The 17,322-nt window shown below is 58.5% G+C and overlaps 2 protein-coding genes across 3 annotated transcripts in view; one reads left to right on the forward strand and one right to left on the reverse strand.

Moving 5' to 3' along the window:
- MACROD1 (mono-ADP ribosylhydrolase 1) overlaps window positions 1–735 on the reverse strand; it is a 142,681-nt gene extending 141,946 nt beyond the window's left edge. For both annotated transcript variants that reach the window (XM_051967373.1, XM_051967374.1), the window contains exon 1: window positions 408–735. In XM_051967373.1, coding sequence (XP_051823333.1) covers window positions 408–720 — 313 coding nt within the window. In that variant the 5' untranslated portion in view covers window positions 721–735. The remainder of the gene's footprint in view (window positions 1–407) is intronic.
- A 7,188-nt stretch (window positions 736–7,923) lies between these two features.
- On the forward strand, window positions 7,924–17,003 carry STIP1 (stress induced phosphoprotein 1). Its single transcript, XM_051965435.1, has 14 exons — window positions 7,924–8,035; window positions 11,481–11,690; window positions 11,780–11,921; window positions 12,032–12,173; window positions 12,542–12,710; window positions 13,641–13,767; window positions 13,850–13,952; window positions 14,117–14,237; window positions 14,638–14,734; window positions 14,933–15,057; window positions 15,405–15,441; window positions 15,686–15,789; window positions 15,899–16,071; window positions 16,513–17,003. The coding sequence occupies exons 1-14, from the start codon at window positions 8,027–8,029 to the stop codon at window positions 16,583–16,585; spliced, it is 1,632 nt and encodes a 543-aa protein (XP_051821395.1). The 5' UTR covers window positions 7,924–8,026; the 3' UTR covers window positions 16,586–17,003.
- Window positions 17,004–17,322: the final 319 nt, after the last annotated feature.

The following is a 17,322-nucleotide window of genomic DNA, read 5'->3' on the forward strand; positions in this document are numbered from 1 at the left end:
AGGGCGGCCACGGGACGCTACAGGTTAAGAAACTTGGCCAAAGTTAGAGGCAGGAGAGTCAGCGGCCCCGGGGGCTCCGGCGCCGGGCGCAGAGCGGGGCTGATGGCGCCCAGCGGGGGAGGGGGCGTGGGGAGGGCTCGCTGCCCTCGGGGCCGGGCTGGAGGCTCCGAGCGCGTGGCGGGGCTCGTGCACCAGCGCCGGCTGGGGAGGGGGCGCTCCGCCTGTCCCCCTTCCCCCGGAATGGGGGGGGGGTCTAGCTCCGGGGGCCTCTGCCATCGCGGCCGCCTGGTGCCCGGACTCGGGGCCCAGCGAGCAGCAGCAGCCCGGGACAAGTGCGCCTCACGGGGGCGGCCGGGTCCGAGGGGGGGCTCTGCCGGGGGAGGGGGCTGGGCCGCGGTCCCCCTTACCTTTGGCCTCCTTCCAGTCGGTGGAGGTGTTGAGGTCCACCTTGGCCGCCATGGCCAGAGGGGGAGCGGCTGCCCAAGTGCGCACGCCGGCCCGCCCGGGTCCCTGTGCCCGGCAGAGGAGGCGCGGTGCCAAGGAGGGCTGCGCCCGGGGAGCCGCCGTCAGTGCGCGCGCGCCCAGGGGCGCCCGGAGGCCGCCGCACGTGCCCCAGGGCGCGCTCGGGGGGCGGCGGGGGGCGGCGAGGCGCGCGCAGAGGCCCCGCACGGCGCCGAGCATCCGAGCCCCGCCGGCTGCCCCACGGCTGCCCCACGGCATGAGGAAGACGCCCCGCCTCTCCGCGCGCTCCAGTCGCTCGGAACCGGGAAGGACTTGGAGAGCGCCTGGCGGGCCGGGCCGGAGCGAGCGGGCTGCGGACGGGCGGCGGGCGATCGCGGGACGCGCCGCTGGGGACCCTGGAACTTGTAGTCCCGCCTGCCAAGCTGCCGGCTCCCGCCGCAGCCAGTGAACTTGGCCCAGGCGGCGCGCGAGCCTGGCTGCACCCGGCCCCGCTCCGGGCTAAAGACCCGCGGGAGACCCGCGGCCACGCACGGGAAAGGCAGCAGCGGGGGTGGGGGGGCTTGCACCAGCACGCCCCAGGCAAACTCCCGCGTGTGCGCGCTTGCCCCACCTGCCCCAGACAAGCTCCTGTGGGCGCGCACACACCCCAACAAATCCCCGGGAATGCTCGTGGGCACCGACATTTCCCCAGCGGAGCCAAAGCTGCCTGGCTTTGCCCCCAAAGCTCTCCTGCCCCTGGAAGCCGGCTCAGAGCCCCCAGGCCCCCACCCGGCTGCTCCTGGCACCAACAAGTGGGTCTGGCTGCACAAAGTGGGCCTGCGCCTGGTCTCTGGGCTGAGCACCCCGGAGGTGAACGCATCCCCTGAGGCATTTCTCAGGGCGCAGCGACCTTCCCTCCCATCCACAGAGAACGGGTGTGAATAGGGACGCCCTCTGTTATTTGGGGGGGGGGTCACTATCCGTGGTTTTGAACCCTGAGGTGCTTCCCCTTTTTTATCTCTCTGGGCTGTGGGGGTCAAAGGGCAGAATGGGGGGGCTTCGCTCCGCTGGACCCTGGGCCTGCCTCCCACTGGCAAGTGACTGGTCGGTAACGGGCCCAGGGGCCGGGGCTCGGAGAAAGGCTTCTGCGACATTGGACGCGCTCATTCCACGCCTGGGCCCGTCCGCTCTCCCGCCAGGGACCATGAGGTGAGGAAAACCGGGGTCAGGTCCTGCCCCTGAAATCTGCCAGCTCGTGACCCCGGGCAGGGCGAGGAGGGCGGTTCCGCTGGCCCCGGGCAAGGCTTGCCCGGCTTTGGACACTGACCTAGGCCCTTGGGGCCTCTGCTGGAGGAGCCTGAGGGGGAGAAACTCTATGGAAATAAGCAGGTGCAGAGAGCTCGAAAGAGAACAAGAAAGGCCCCCAGAGGGGGGTCAGAGGAGGATCCTGGGGGGGGGGGCAAAGGCAGCAGCTGCCCCATAGACTGAGGGAGGAGGGACAGGGGATGTCCATGGCCCCTGGGGGCTCTCCCGGCAGAGACCAGAGTGGTTTTGTCATTTCCTCCTTTTACAAAGGAAGGGCTGAGGTAAACACGGTGAAGTGACTCACCAAGGTCACCCAGCAGGCGGCTGAGACCTGATTCACATTCAGGTTTTCTGACTCCGGGCCTGTTGCCCCATCCACTGCACTGAACGATAGACAGACAGATGGACGATGGACAGACAGACAAATAAATAAAACAGACAGATGGACAGACGGACAAATAAATAAAACAGACAGATGGACAGACGGACAAATAAATAAGACAGACGGATGGACAGACGGACAAATAAATAAGACAGACGGATGGACAGACAGACAAATAAATAAGACAGACAGATGGACAGACAGACATATAAATAAAACAGACAGATGGACAGACGGACAAATAAATAAGACAGACAGATGGACAGACAGACAAATAAATAAGACAGACAGATGGACAGACAGACATATAAATAAAACAGATGGACAGACAGACAAATAAATAAGACAGACGGATGGACAGACGGACAAATAAATAAGACAGACGGATGGACAGACAGACAAATAAATAAGACAGACAGATGGACAGACAGACATATAAATAAAACAGATGGACAGACAGACAAATAAATAAGACAGACGGATGGACAGACGGACAAATAAATAAGACAGACGGATGGACAGACAGACAGATAGCTAGCTAGCTAGATGATAGATAAATATTGATGATAGAATAGAAAGCCTTTAAGAGAAAGACAAACCTGATAGACAGATATTAGTAATGGAGCTTGAGGCCTGGACTGGACCAAAGCTCCTTAAACTATGGCTCGGGACTCGTGTGGGGCCTTAGAACTGAATGGAGGCTTGTGAATATTCTTCTCAGTGACCGGTTCTAGGCCTGTATGCTGGGTCACACAGACACTCCTCAGGTGACAGGGGGTCCCAGGTGGGCCCCAAGCTTAAGCCCCGGGTTGGCGGCGCTTTGAGCGGGGGCCGGGGGACACTGCGGGCACAGGATGGCCGCCCGGTTCTCCTGCTTGGGCTCAGTCGTGCTTTCCACGGCCCCGGTTGAGTCCCAGCCAGGAGGGAGGAGATAGCTCTGCGGCTCACGGTTGCTCCCCCGCCTTTGCCCTGCCCTGAATCTGCGCAGAATTCCGTGGGGGAGGCTGCTCTCTGTGGGGCTCTCGGAGCCAGAACCGGTAGGTCCGGTCGGCGCCGCCCGCCCCAGCCCACAGAACTGTGCCTTCCCAGCTCTCGGCAGGGGAGCGGCCGGGGCCGAGCTCCATCCCAGCAGGAGGTTGGAGCCCAGCAGCGGGGGCTGGGGCGGGATCCTCCCGGAGCTGGCCTCTAAACTGAAGGAGGAGTTTAGAGCAGGGGAGAGGGACCTGGGAGACCCTCCTGCCAAGCCTAGGGAAGGTAGGGGACCGATCCAAGGTGACCCAGGCACACGGCTGCAGCTGGCGGGCGCTCAGGACCCTGCAGAGCCGGTCATCCCGTGCCCCCGTCCCACAGGCTCAGGGACTTCTAAGGAGAAGGTGGGCACGGGGGAGACTGGGAACAGAGCAGCTTGAAGTGAAGACCCAGGCCTGTGATGCCGGGAAAGTCAGTCTCCCCTCTGGTGCCTCAGCTCCCTCACCTGACTTGGAGGGGAAGCCTGTGAGAGAGCAGCTGGCAAATCTGAGCCTGGGGGGTCCTGGGCGGGGTCGGCCCGATGGGCAGTGTCTGGTCCCTGCTGCAGGCTGCGCCCCTCTGGGACACCCCCCATGAGCTCCCCACAGATGGGGGCTCCGCCCAAAGCATGGAAACCTGGCTGGCCTCTCTCTCTGTCTGTCTCTGTCTCTCTGTCTCTCTGTGTCTCTTTCTCTTTCTCTCTGTCTCTGTCTCTCTCTGTCGCTCTCTCTGTCTGTCTCTGTCTCTGTCTCTCTGTCTCTGTCTCTGTCTCTGTCTCTTTCTCTCTCTCTGTCTCTGTCTCTCTCTGTCGCTCTCTTTCTTCCCCTCCCTCCCTCCCTCCCTCTCTCCTTTTTCTTGTTTTCTCCCCTCTCCTCTCTCTTTCTTGCTCCCCCAGCTTCTTCCTCCTCCTCCCGAGGTCAGGACTACATTTCCCAGCATGCTAAGTCCAGCCTTCCCCTCCTCCCCCCCTCCCCTCATGTCCATGGCTCCAGTTTCCCAGGACACCTGGGAACTCTCCCATTTAGGTTCTCTCTGGCCGGGAGCTGCCCCTGCCCCGGCCCCGTCACCTGTTGCTGGAATCCAGACTCAGAGCTAGAAATAGCTGTGTGCCCCGGGGGGAGGGGCCAGCAGCCCCCTCCCACCCTTGGGGGACACAAGCCAAGAGCACGGAGCTCACGGCCTGAGTCACTGCGGGGCCTGGACAGGGCTGGGCTGGACCTGGGAGCAGGGGGAGGCTCCTTCACTGCCCCCGGGACTCGCCAGCCCTGCCCCCTCTCCCGACATCCTTTCTGCTGGGGCCCAAAGAACAAGAACTCACTTTGGTAACTCGCTGAAGTCTGCAAAGCCTGGAACCCTGACCTCGGAGAGAATCCAGCCACCGAGGCCCAAGGTCACACTAGCAGTCCAGTCAGCCAGCCTGCCAGAGCACCTACTATGTGCCCTGCACTCTTAAACCCTTTCCATTCAACTCAATAAACATTACTCACCTACTATGTGCAGACACTGTTGATCCCTTTCCAATTAATTCACTAAACTTTTATTCATCACCTACTATGTGTCAGGCCCTGTGCTAAACGCTAGGAATACAGAAAGAGGCTCAGGGCAGTGCCTGTCTCCCAGGAGCTTGCAGGGGAGGGAGGGCCCAGGACGGGGTGGAGAAGGCTTCCTGCGGAAGTGGGGGATTGAGCAGGGGAGCTGGAGGTCAGGACACAGCCAGGCTGTTGGGGAGCAGGAAAAGGCCCCGAAAGGGAGAAGGGAGTCAGGCTCTAAAGCAGGGGTCCTCAAACTTTTTAAATAGGGGCCAGGTCACTGTCCCTCAGACTGTTGGAGGCCGGACCAGAGTAAAAACAAAAACTTTGTTTTGTGGGCCTTTAAATAAAGAAACTATAGCCCTGGGGGAGAGGGATAAACGTCCTCAGCTGCCGCATCTGGCCACAGGCCGTAGTCTGAGGACCCCTCGTCTAAAGGCCGTGAGCACCAAGCAGCCCATGGGCCAAGGTCTCGGACCAGGCTCCTTGGTCCCTGTCCTAGGCTGGCAGCGAGAACACTGGGACAACCAGGGGCGGGGGAGCAGAGCCCCAGGCGCCCCAGGAAATGGCAGGACTGAACAGCAGTCACTGGGTGGAGTTGGGGATGTGGCTGTCCAAGGTCAGCTTTTAATCAAATGTTTATTTTGTTTTGTTTTGAAAGAACAGCTCAGGGAAGAGACTGCCCTTCCCTCAAGGCCTCGTGGCAGCTGGGCTCCTCCAGGAGAAAATTCAGGTTGAATTTCTTTCCCTTCTAATCGGACAGATGAGTCCCAATTTCCCAAGCTTCCTCAGAAGTATGCGGCAGATGGTTCTGTCAGTCAGTCAACCAACCCACATTTATTAAGCTCCTACTGTATGCGGAGCACAGTCAGAGACTGCTGTGTGAGGGATGGATGGGAGAGAGAGGAGAGCCTGGGGACAGAGAGGGAGGCTACAGGATGAGGGGAATGAGTTGGAGCTGGTAGCCATCTCCAGCCTGGCTTTGCCGCCCCTTTAAAGGGGATTTCCTCTCCCACACACTAAGGCCGGGCCAAAGCCGACCTTCTGGCCCTGCTCTCCCATAGGACTCTACCACCTCCTGCCTTTGCCCTGCTGGTGCCCCCTGCCGGGAATGCCGTCCCTCCCTTGCATCCCTCACTTTCTTCAAAACTACTCAGGCAACACCCCCACCAGGGGCCTTTTCTGGTCCCTCTCCTAGGGCCCATCACACCGCCAAGTAATCTAGTCCGTCCCGTCCTCTGTCGATTGATGTGCGTACGGGTGATCTTTCCCAGCAGAATATAAGATCCTCGGGCACCTGAGGGTGTCGGGCCCCAGGAAGCACTTAACCGACCAATGGTTGACACAAGCTAACCTCAGGCTCCCAGAATGCCGGGTCTGGCCTGGGCTGAGAGGTCACAGACGCGGTCTTTGCGTCTCGGCCCCGTTCTCTGATGGGTCTCCTCGGATCGCCCTTGGGGGGCTCGGAAGGACTCCCAGGAAAATCTGGCTCACTTAGCCCTGAAACCGCAGTACGCGGACCACCTAGAGCATCCCACCTCCCTTACGGCGTCTCGGGCAGAGGAAGCTCACTGAAACCCTCGCCTGCAACTTAGTGAACATCGCGAGCCAGCTTTTCCCCATTAGTCCTTCTTTAATAACAGGCCTTTGGTTTAGGAGAGAGCCGAGTGACCCTTTGTTAATGATTTGAAAACGATGAGTGATTCTCTATGTTACTTTGCTCATGGGTCCGGACCTGGCCGGATCCCCGCAGACTCCCCCCTCCAGAGTGTATGTCATATGGCTCCATTAGCAACGGAATCCGCCGGCCACACCGTGGGTACCCAAGGCTCTCCGCCCGGCCCGGGCCCTGCTTGTGAATGCTCCGATGGCTTTATTTCCAATAGCCCGTCTCCTCTGCAGCTCTTCGGACTTGCTCGGATGCATCTGCTTTTGAACCAGCCTGGGTTGCAGGCTTTGCAAGAACCTGGTTCTTGGGAGGCTCCCCAAGTTTTCCCAGAGGGGTCAAGAATCAGATCTGAGGACCCTAACATTGGTCAAAGTTTCCCACAGACGCTGATATTTGGATGGTGCAGATGGGATTATCTCCACTTCACAAGTAGGAGAGGGGACAACGGGGTGATGGTTGGTGGCTCCAGGATTCGCACTCGGCTCTTGGGAGTGTGTGAGGTCCTGGAAAGAGAGCTGCTCTGGAACCCCAGCTCTGCTCCTTTTCCTCATCTGTGAATTGGGGGAGATGGACTAAGGGACCACCCAGGTCTTGCCCCAGCTCTGTTGGTACCATTCTGCCTCCTCCAGGTGCCATCCTTCCCGTGCCCTCTGTCCAGGGAGTCAGTGACCTAGGCTGTATCTCAGGCGTCTTATTCAGCAACGCTGAGGTGTGTGGCTTACAGAGGGGAAACTGAGACAAAGTGGCTCATTTGCCCAAAGTAGCAGAAATAGCTCCAAATAGGAAAAAAAAAATTAAGCACGTATTAAGCACCTACTGTGTACTGGTACTGTACTTAATTATGCCCTTTACAATTATTAGGATTGTCAGGCAGTCAGGGGTGAAGGGGCTCGCTTAATTCTTTGCCTGAACACTCCCCTTCCCCCTATCTCCCATCCTGAGCTCTCACATTCAGGAGGGGTGGAGATTTTGCAACCCATTCCACAGATAGGAAAACTGAAGCCTATTTCAGTTAGGCTGTGCAGTTTGAGAAGGGAAAGCGCATGATGCCCCCGGGCTGCAGGAAGTGAGTTCCGCCACTCGGCGGAGCCTGGACATCCGCAACGGGTTAGGGGAGCGGGGGGGAGGACCCAAGGCCGTGGCAACAGTCTACTCGAATGGCAGCAGGGGCGACCTATCACACAGAGGCGCTTGGAGACCCTACGCCCAATAGGTCGCTCCTCAGCTATGGCTCTGGCGTCACCGTGCCCGTCAACCCAATGGGAGAGGTGGAAATTTCCAGAAGGAACTGGACCAATGGGTGCGGCTAGCGACAGCCAGACCGGCGCTCCCGCCGACCAATGAGTATGACAGACAGTCTCCCTTCTGCCAGTCGTCAAGCGGGCTCTGGGGCGGGCCGTGCCAAGCAACGCCCAATGGCGAGGAAGAAAAGACGAAGGGCCGCGCGAATCGCCATCCTCTGCCCAATGAGAGGGAAGTACCCATGAATGGCAGAGGATTTAGCCTCTAGGAGCCAGAAGGGGCGGAGCTCAGAGGGAGAACTCCACCAATAGGGCGGCTCGGAAGGGGCGGGAGCCGGGAGTCCCGGCAGCTTCTAGTAGGTTCCAGAAGGCGGCGCGTGCGGCTGGGAGCTGGGCGCGAGCGAGCGGGCGGGCGGACGGATTCACGGCTGCCTCGGCTCCGGCCCGGGCCATGGAGCAGGTGAGGAGAGGCCGGCAGCCGGCGGGCGAGCCGGGACAGAGGGCGAGCCGGGGGGCGCCGGGAGCCAGGGCCACCGCTGAGGTAACTCCCCGCGGCCTCAGCCCGGGCCGGGGGGAGCGCCCGGGGCCCAGGGAGGGGCGGCGAGGTCGGCCCGGGCCCGGGGCAGAGGGCGGTTACTGGGGCGCAGAGGGTAGATTGAGTGGGGGAGGAGGGAAGGCGGCACCGTAGCGGGGGGGGGGGGGGACGCCAGATCCAGGAAAGGGAGAGTGGGGGGGCGAGAGGGGGAGGGGCAAGGGCTGGAGCGGGGGGCTGGGAAGGTTGGGGGGGTCGCCTGAGGTCCCCTAGGAGCTGGGGTGAGACAGGAAGTTACTGGGGAGTCAGAGGCAGGATCGATTCCTGGAAGGAGGAGGAAAGGTCCGAAGAGGACGCGGGCCCCCCCTCTTTCCCTCCCCCCTTCCCCACCCTCCCCGCCGTAGAGCTTCTGAGCCCGCTGTGATTGGAGAGGGAGCTCAGACCGGGTGTATATGATGTGGGGGGTTCAGGCTGGGCAGCCAGGGTGTTATTGAGTCTGAGTATCTGATGGGGCACGCAGGGCCTCCAGGATATTAATAAAGAGCTCGTTCTGGGCAGCCAGGATAGTGGAGGGACTCTGTCAGAGCGTCCAGGATATCAAGGAGAAGCTCCGTCGGGCTAGGATATGAGGGGCTCTGTGCAGACATCCAGAATTTAATGGGGGACTCAGGGCAAGCATATAGGATGTGGGGGGCTCAGGGTACGTACCCAGAATATGGGGGATCAGTTTGGGCATCCAAGGTATTAATGGGCCCTGGTGATTTGGGAGCAGGTGAGAAACTGGGATCTGAGAACCGGTAACGTGGCTGAGGGCAGGAGGCTTGTTTGATTGCAGTACAGTTGTTGGGGTGCTTGAGGGAAAAGACTCTGTGTGTCCTAAGTTTGGCGTCCAGGAAACGTCCTCTTTGGCGCTTGGAAGTGGACGGCATTCAGTTCTCCCTTCAATCATTGTGTCCTAAGGCTTCTTCCAGGCACTTGGCTGGGGTCAGATTGGCGTGTTTTGGCTCAAAAGGCTCCGAGAGGGGTCACTTGGAAGAGCAAAGGGGAGGCCCCCCTGAGGAAAAGTCAGGTGAAGAGGGCCTGCCTTGTCTGGAAGTCGCCTCTTTGGAATGAACCAGTAGGGGCTGAAAAACAGGGCTTCAGCTGGAACCATTTCTAGGCTAAAGTTGCCTTTTTTCTCCATCACTTCATCTCTCCCCCCATTTCTCAGCTTTGCTCCCCTAGTTTTAGGGTTTCTCAAAGGTGGGGCGGTGTACAGAGTAAAAGGGAGAAGCTTGTGTGGCCTCTTGGGCTTCTTTGCCCAGACCTGCACCCCGTTCTTAGGCCCCTGACCCGTGGCCCTCCCTGGTCCGCCGATGGTCCGAGGCTCGAGGATTGAATGAAGCCAGCCGGTTTGACCCTTAAGATGTTGTTAGAGAGACATCCTTCTTGGCTTTCAGGCCTCGCTCATGCTGGGAGCCAGCCCAGAACAGAAACCCCGGCTTCTGAGCTCAACAGAAAGAAACTTGGAGAGAAAAAGGAAGGGTTAGACGCCTCCCCCTGGAGGATCTAAGGACCACCCGCCTCTTGAGCATCGGTGTGAAAGCTAGGCTGTGTACCACATTCTGCGAACTGGATGTCTTCTAATGCTGCTCCCCTACTTAAGTACATTCTACAGATGAGAAAACTGAGGCTGAGAAAAGGATTTGTCCAGAGCCCACAGTGGAGGGGGGAGAGGGTAGGGGGGGTAGATCAGGCCTTCACATTTTAGTTGAAAGATTTTTCTAGGATATCCTCTGTTTATCTATCCTGTAGGTTTGTATGTCTCTTTTATTACCCTTGAACAATTCCCTCCTGTGGTTTATGATTAGGAGAGTCCATGAAATGTAGAAACATTTGACCACCACAAGATGGAACATGGTAGGGGGGTGACTCGAAACTGGAGGGTCAGTCTTAAGTTACATTACATTTATACCACAAGCCTGGGCAGACTATTCTCCTTGAACTCCCGTTGTACCCATTGAGTAACATCCCCCAAAATGCTCTTTTCATTTCTTGGCTGGCCCAAACTTAGTGGCTGAGTGGGAATTCTTCCTCCTGCTTCCCTAGTCTGAATTTAGCAAGGCCCCTTTGGTTCTGCCTGTGCCTGAACTCCAGCTTCCTCAGTACCTGCCCCAAACACCAGGAGCTACATCCGAAAGGCAGCAGGATTCTCATTTGTAGGATTTGTCAAGGCTGTGGACGGTTGGGTTCCAGTTTTAAGTAGGCTTGCCTTCTTGAAGAGGGAGATAATGGGGGAACCACTTTTGAACCAGGCATAACCCTTTCCCTGTTGGCACGTTCTTGGCACCCATGGGTGAGAAGCCCTTGCCTGGTGGTGTGAGGGATATCTTGAAGAGGTACCACAGACCCTCCCTCATGCGTGTTCCTCCTACGTTTACTTTGACTGGAGGTTAAAAAATGAGTCATAGATTTGGCTGAATTGAACTGAGCAGGGGCCAGGCTTTATTTTAATTTTCCCGAATGATCTTGGGGTGCCACCTCCTCGGGAGAAAAGTGCCTGCTCTCTGGATGACCCCCTCAGTGATGGGGATGAGGGGTTCTTATTAAACCCAGGAAATGGTATCTCTTCTCTTCCAGAAGTAGGAAGTCTTTTCTGGTTTTCAAGCAGTCCGACCCTGTCACCATAACAGAAGAACATGGTCACATGTTTTCTTTGCTAACTAATTCTTGCTTCAAGGGAGTGGAGAGAATTAATCCATGGGTCAATCCCACTGTACTCTTACCTTCTAAGAGCTCATTTCTGTGCCTAAACATTTTAGATCATTTGATTGAGTGAGAAAAGAGAAATTTGCAAATAAATTAAGCTGTTCCAGCCTTTGAGAGCTACTGTTTGCTGCCATTATTCAGAGAATGTAAAGGTCTGTCTATTTAATAACAATCTGTGTATTTTGGCGTAGAAAGAATCGGTTAATTTTAGATTGTGGTTCAAAAAGAGTCATAGAGAGTGTTTTGGATTTGAAATCAGAGGAACCTGGCTTTGAATCGTACCGGCGACTTGGTGGCTGTGTGGCCAGACGAGCCCCTGAATCTCCAAGCCTCCATTTCCTCATCCACAGAATGGGATTCCTAGCTGAAGCACTTATAGGGTTGTTCCTGAGGTTTCCCTCGGCGTGCGTGTGTTCGGTCCTGTGTTTTTCTGTCCCCATCGGGGAAGGGGGAGCTCCGCTGGGGCTGCTAGGCCATGCTCCTGCAGGAGGAAGCTCCAGGCCCCACGGCGGTCCTGCGAGCAGCACTTCAGGGGAGCGTGTGCGGGAGTGAAGCCTCGGGGCAGAGCTTCACCCTGTGCTGCACGAGCACCTGGCCACCTGCCTTTCCCTCGCGCTTTTCTCAGGTGAATGAGCTGAAGGAGAAGGGCAACAAAGCCCTAAGTGCCGGCAACATCGACGATGCGCTGCGATGTTATTCGGAGGCCATCAAGCTGGACCCACAGAACCACGTGCTCTACAGCAATCGTTCTGCTGCCTATGCCAAGAAGGGAGACTATCAGAAGGCCTATGAGGACGGCTGCAAGACTGTGGACTTGAAGCCAGAGTGGGGCAAGGTGAGCTGGGGAGGGGCCTCCCAAGGCAGTGCCGGGGGGAAGGGGCAGCTGTCCTGTGCTCACCGGGGGCCCTCCTCCGCTGCTTTCAGGGCTACTCCCGGAAGGCGGCCGCCCTCGAGTTCTTAAACCGGTTTGAAGAAGCTAAGCGGACCTATGAGGAGGGACTGAAGCATGAAGCCAGCAATTCTCAGCTCAAGGAGGGGCTGCAGAACATGGAGGCCCGGCTGGCTGGTGGGTGTCATGCCCCGTCCCTTCTCCCCTTGTCCTCGCGAATACGAGATCTCCCCGGGGTGACCCTTTGTGACACAGACTGAGGGCCTCTGGTGTTGTGTCTGGTGCAGAGAGGAAGTTCATGAACCCCTTCAACACTCCCCACCTATACCAGAAGTTGGAGAATGACCCTCGGACGCGGGCTCTGCTGAATGACCCCAGCTACAAAGAGCTGATTGAGCAGCTCCGCAATAAGCCCTCAGATTTGGGCACGTAAGTGAGGGCGTTTTTGCCCACCTGCCCCCCTCTGAGAAAGGGATGCCCATCTCATGTGTCCTCGGCAACAGAGGAGCTTGTGCCTCCTCCTCCTGCCTGTCAGACCCTCACCATCTTCCCCAGCCCGCGCTTCCCTTTGCACCTTTCTGTCCTTCAGTTTTTGGTCCTGGCCTGTGATTCTTCCACCAAAGCCACTTGGCAACTCCTTTAAATGGTGGCCTTTTGATTTCCTGGGCTCTCCAAGGTCGAGGGACTTGGCCATGGTTACTCACAGGAGAAGCTCCTGAGCCAGGCTACACTGCTCAATGAGGGATCTGAGCTGTGGATCACTTGGGGGTGCCAATGACCACCTTTCCCATGTACAGGAAGTTGCAGGACCCCCGTGTTATGACCACACTGAGTGTACTCCTTGGTGTGGATCTGGGCAGCATGGATGAGGAGGAGGAGGTGGTGTCCCCCCCGCCACCCCCTCCTCCTAAGAAGGAGACCAAGCCTGAACCCATGGAGGAAGATCTTCCTGAGAACAAGAAGCAGGTACGGGCTTCCCATGACTGTCGCCTTCTCCTCATCTCTGCCCTGGAACCAGCTTCCTGAAGCGGGGCTGGGGGGGGGGGGGGGGGGAGCTGCCCAAAGTCTTAGACTCTATTTTCAGAATGAAATCAAGTAGCCTTGACCCACTCCCCCAGGTGTTGAAGGACATGGAGAGGGCGTTTTTGTTTGCTTTAAGGCGAGTGAATAGATCAGTGCTAGGGGTATTGGCAGATCAAGGGCCTCGGGGGTGGCTGTCCCTTTGGAGGGCAGTCATTCAGTACCCCGGTCGCTGGCATCTGGCCCTTTGGGCGGTGACCATTGGCTCAGGGAGGAGAGCCCTGCCTCAGTGGGAAGAAGGTTGTAAGAATTTGTTGCCATTTAAAACCATCTGAAGCAGCGTGGAGGATGAGGGGTTGACTGCATGGAGGCTTGTGCTTAAGCAGTCTTCCCAGGCATGGCACGTGCTGGGATACCTCATCGTTTCCCTGCTGGCGGCAACAGCCAAGCAACTGTTCCCAAGTTTAGCACCCGGCACAGAGGGCCTGCGTGGGCTTCATCAGGGTGTCTCAGAGCCAGGGTAACGGCCCCCCAGGAGTGAGCTAATCACTCCTGCCGTGGCTTCCCACCACCCCCTTGATCATTGTTCCCTGATGAGCAGAATCCTGTGGCAGTGTGGGTGGCCGGCAGCCGTGAGCCAGAAATAAAACTGTTGTCCCAAACTAAGTAGAGAGTACGGGAGGAGTGGGGCCCAACTTGCCACACTGTTTCCTCACTGGAGTCCACATAGTGGGGGGAGCTACGAGAATGGGGGATGGGAGACTTGCCCAGACACTTCTTCATCAGAATGTGGGCTGCCGAGGCCCGGCTTCGGCCTCTGGGCCTGCTCGGGACCCTGCCCATAGCTGGCTGTGGGGGCCTTTCATCCTCCTCCAGGCTCTGAAAGAAAAGGAGCTGGGAAACGATGCCTACAAGAAGAAGGACTTTGCCACAGCCTTGAAGCATTATGACCGAGCCAAGGACTTGGACCCCACAAACATGACCTACATTACCAATCAGGCAGGTGAGTGCCTGGGCTGCGGCCTGGACGAGGGTCGGCGGGCGGGCCCTGACTCGGTGTCCTCCTGACTCTGCTCTCTTGGCAGCGGTGTACTTCGAACAGGGAGACTACAATAAGTGCCGAGAGCTCTGTGAGAAGGCCATCGAGGTGGGGAGAGAGAATCGGGAAGACTATCGGCAGATTGCAAAGTAAGCACCCCTTTTCCTGGCTTGGACCCGGAGTGGGGGGAGGGGAAGGGAACAGCCAGAGCTGGGCCTGCCAGCACCGGGGGGTGAGGAGAGAGAAGGCGGCATCGAGTCTGCGGGGAGTGGGGATGGGGGCGACTGAGCTGCCCTGTACTTCCCGTCCCCAGAGCCTACGCCCGAATTGGCAACTCTTACTTCAAAGAGGAGAAATACAAGGAAGCCATCCACTTCTACAACAAGTCCCTAGCCGAGCACAGGACCCCGGATGTCCTCAAGAAGTGCCAGCAGGTCAGTGGCTGTGAGGCGCCGCGACCCCTTCACAGTACTTCCTTCCTGGAAGGGTCTTTGGGAGGGGCAGCAAGCTTCTGGACCTTGTTGGGCCCAGCCCTCCTCTTCCAGTTATCCCATCATGGATCCTCAGTCAGGGCTGAACCTCGGGTTTTCTGCCCGCTGACAGTTAAGTTTGGTGGAGGACTTTATGCAGCCCAGACACGTTGGAATGTCCAGTGGCGCTGCCAGGGAGTTGAGGACCCCGGGGCCTTTGTGAGGACCCCGCTAAAGAGCATCCTGTTGATGTGCCAATCTCAACAGCTAGCCAGCCTGCATTCCGCGGTGGCCGGGCCTTGGGCGAGCTCACCAGCCCCATCCAGGGCATCATTCCCAATGGCCTCTCGGGTTCCTTTTTCAGGCTGAGAAAATCCTAAAGGAGCAGGAGAGGCTGGCTTACATCAACCCCGACCTGGCCTTGGAGGAGAAGAACAGAGGCAACGAGTGTTTCCAGAAAGGTGCGGGCTCGGGGTGGGCCATCGACCACTCTTGGCAGATGGGGAAACCTGGGTGAAGTGCCAGGGTCCCCGAGCCACAAAGGGCAGGCGTGGGGTTTGGTGGGACTCAGTCTTCCTGGCTTCCCGGCTAGTGTTCTGCACCCTGGAGACCCACGGCAGCCTCAGAGACTTGACATAAGGTTCCCTCCTCTCTCCCAGGGAACTATCCTCAGGCCATGAAGCATTACACGGAAGCCATCAAGAGGAACCCCAAGGATGCCAAGCTGTACAGCAACCGCGCCGCTTGTTACACCAAGCTTCTGGAGTTCCAGCTGGCGCTGAAGGTCAGGCGGGGGGGCAAAGGGACCCCACGGGCTGCTCTCTGTAGTTCCTCACGGTTGGGGAGGGGGAGTCTATGCCCCCTCTGCCAGCAAGGAGGAGACTCTTGGGCGAGGGGCCTAGGAGCAAGGCCCAGAGCCAGGTGTGGGAGTGAACTGTTGGCATAGAGTGGGCATCCTCCTGGTCTTGTGCCCAAAGCTGTGGGGGCACAGAGCTGGCTCTTAGCAAGACCTAGGGTCCTCATTGGGTGAGATTTCAGGTGATCTCCCCCCCGCTCCTTACTGAGGGCACGTGGGAGGGGCAGGGACTGCACGCCTGGTGGGCACTTGTGACCTTCATCCTTTCTTTCTAGGACTGTGAAGAATGCATCCAGCTGGAGCCGACCTTCAGTGAGTACGGCCCCCGCTGCCTTTGGGGAAGGTCCCGGGTCAGTCCCTGTCTTTGCTCCTCCTAGAAAGAAAAGCTGCCAAGGTTGGGAGCACTGTGCTCTAGCCCTGGCACAGCATGGCATGAGGAGTCATCCTGTCCTTCCCCAACCTCCGCCTCCGTGGGGGGCGTTCACTATGTACCCGGGGTGGTTTCATCAGGTTCTGGGCTATGGCCTCAACCTCACCCCCCTTATTCTGCCCCCAGTCAAAGGTTACACCCGGAAAGCGGCTGCTCTCGAAGCCATGAAGGACTACACGAAGGCCATGGACGTCTACCAGAAGGCCCTGGACCTGGACTCCAACTGTAAGGTAGTAGCCTGCCCCGGCCTCTCGGGCCACCTGTGCCTCCCCTCTGGTCCGGCCCCCGGCTGAGCCGGCCCAGGCTGAGGCCCGCCCTTCTCTCCCTCCCCGGGCGTAGGAGGCGGCCGACGGCTACCAGCGCTGTGTGATAAGCCAGTACAACCGGCACGACAATCCCGAGGACGTGAAGCGGCGAGCCATGGCCGACCCCGAGGTGCAGCAGATCATGAGTGACCCGGCCATGCGGCTGATCCTGGAGCAGATGCAGAAGGACCCGCAGGCGCTCAGCGAGTAAGTGGGGGAAAGGGGGCTGCTGCCTCCTCCTGCGGGCCTGCAGAGGCCTCTAAACGCGGGGACTCGGCCCGCAGAGCCCTTTTGGGTCTGGGTCACAAACACGACTGCTGGGGAAATCCTTCTTGCAGGACTGTGCATCCAACCTCACGTTCCCAGTAAGGGGGAGGGGAGGGAGGAATTTGCACATCAGAATTGTAGAAAGCGGCCGAAGCTTGTTTTTGTGTAGAAATGACATTGGGTTACAAGGGAGCCGCAGTTCTAAGGAATGAGGGTTTATACAGCGCCTCGGTACGAGGCCTTGGTTCGGGAGCCCCCATTGAGGGCCGTTGCCTTCCTGGGGTGTCTCCTGACTAGCACAGGGCCAGGGCGGGCTTGGTCAGTCCCAGGGAATTTGGGGTCATGGGCCCCGGGGCAGTCACACCTTCTCTTTCTCTCTAGACACTTAAAGAACCCCGTAATCGCCCAGAAGATCCAGAAGCTGATGGACGTGGGTCTTATCGCGATTCGGTGATGACTTGTGGAGCCCCCGTCCCTCCCCCCTTTTCTGTGCAAAGAGAAGCTGGGACTGCGGCCGGAGCAGAGAAGGGGACCGAAGAGACCCCCACCTCGTCTCTATATTTATACATATATACGTACATATATGTGTGGAGGACACAGACTTCCGCGCCCCCGCGCCGCTGCCTGGCGGCTGCCCAGCACATGCATGGTCTCTTCACTGCTGCCCCTTTCAGGCCCACCCCCCTCCCCAGGCGCTGTCCCAGCCGCTCTTCCCCCTTAGTTGGTTTTGTTTTTTATTTGGGGCAGTGGGCGTGTCGGGGGAGGGAAGGGGGGCCCTTCCCTCCCGTGGCCCCCGCTGCCCCTGCTCATTGTTAAGCCCACGCCCCCATCATCTCCAAATAAAAGAAGCCAGTCGGCGTGGTTATGGGTTACCCAGGTCTCGACTCCTTTTCTTGGTGGGCTGCAGTTGGGGCTCCCTTTGGAGGGGGCAAGGTGGGCACGGTGAAGGGGGACTAGGGTCACTAGGGGGTGCTGTTGCCCTTCACGTGGTTTAATGGGCTCAGGAGCTGCACCAAGTCCAAGCAGCCAGGGCTGGCTGGGGGTGCAGGGGGGTCTCCTTGCCTCTCCCTCCCTCCCTGGCGGGCAGCCCCACTAGGGCTTTTCATGACCGAGGCCCAGAGCCTTTCTTGGTGGTCAGCTGGTCTCCCCGGAACTTCCTGCTAACTCTCAGGTTCTGTCCCAGGCCCATGG

The sequence above is a fragment of the Antechinus flavipes genome, chromosome 6 (assembly GCF_016432865.1).
Source record: "Antechinus flavipes isolate AdamAnt ecotype Samford, QLD, Australia chromosome 6, AdamAnt_v2, whole genome shotgun sequence".
Classification (NCBI taxonomy): Eukaryota; Metazoa; Chordata; class Mammalia; order Dasyuromorphia; family Dasyuridae; genus Antechinus; species Antechinus flavipes.

Coding starts and splice junctions, on each gene's coding strand:
- STIP1 (XM_051965435.1), top strand. Junction 11,691..11,779: donor TGAAGCCAGAGTGGGGCAAG/GTGAGCTGGGGA, acceptor CGCTGCTTTCAG/GGCTACTCCCGGAAGGCGGC. Junction 13,768..13,849: donor CTACATTACCAATCAGGCAG/GTGAGTGCCTGG, acceptor CTCTCTTGGCAG/CGGTGTACTTCGAACAGGGA.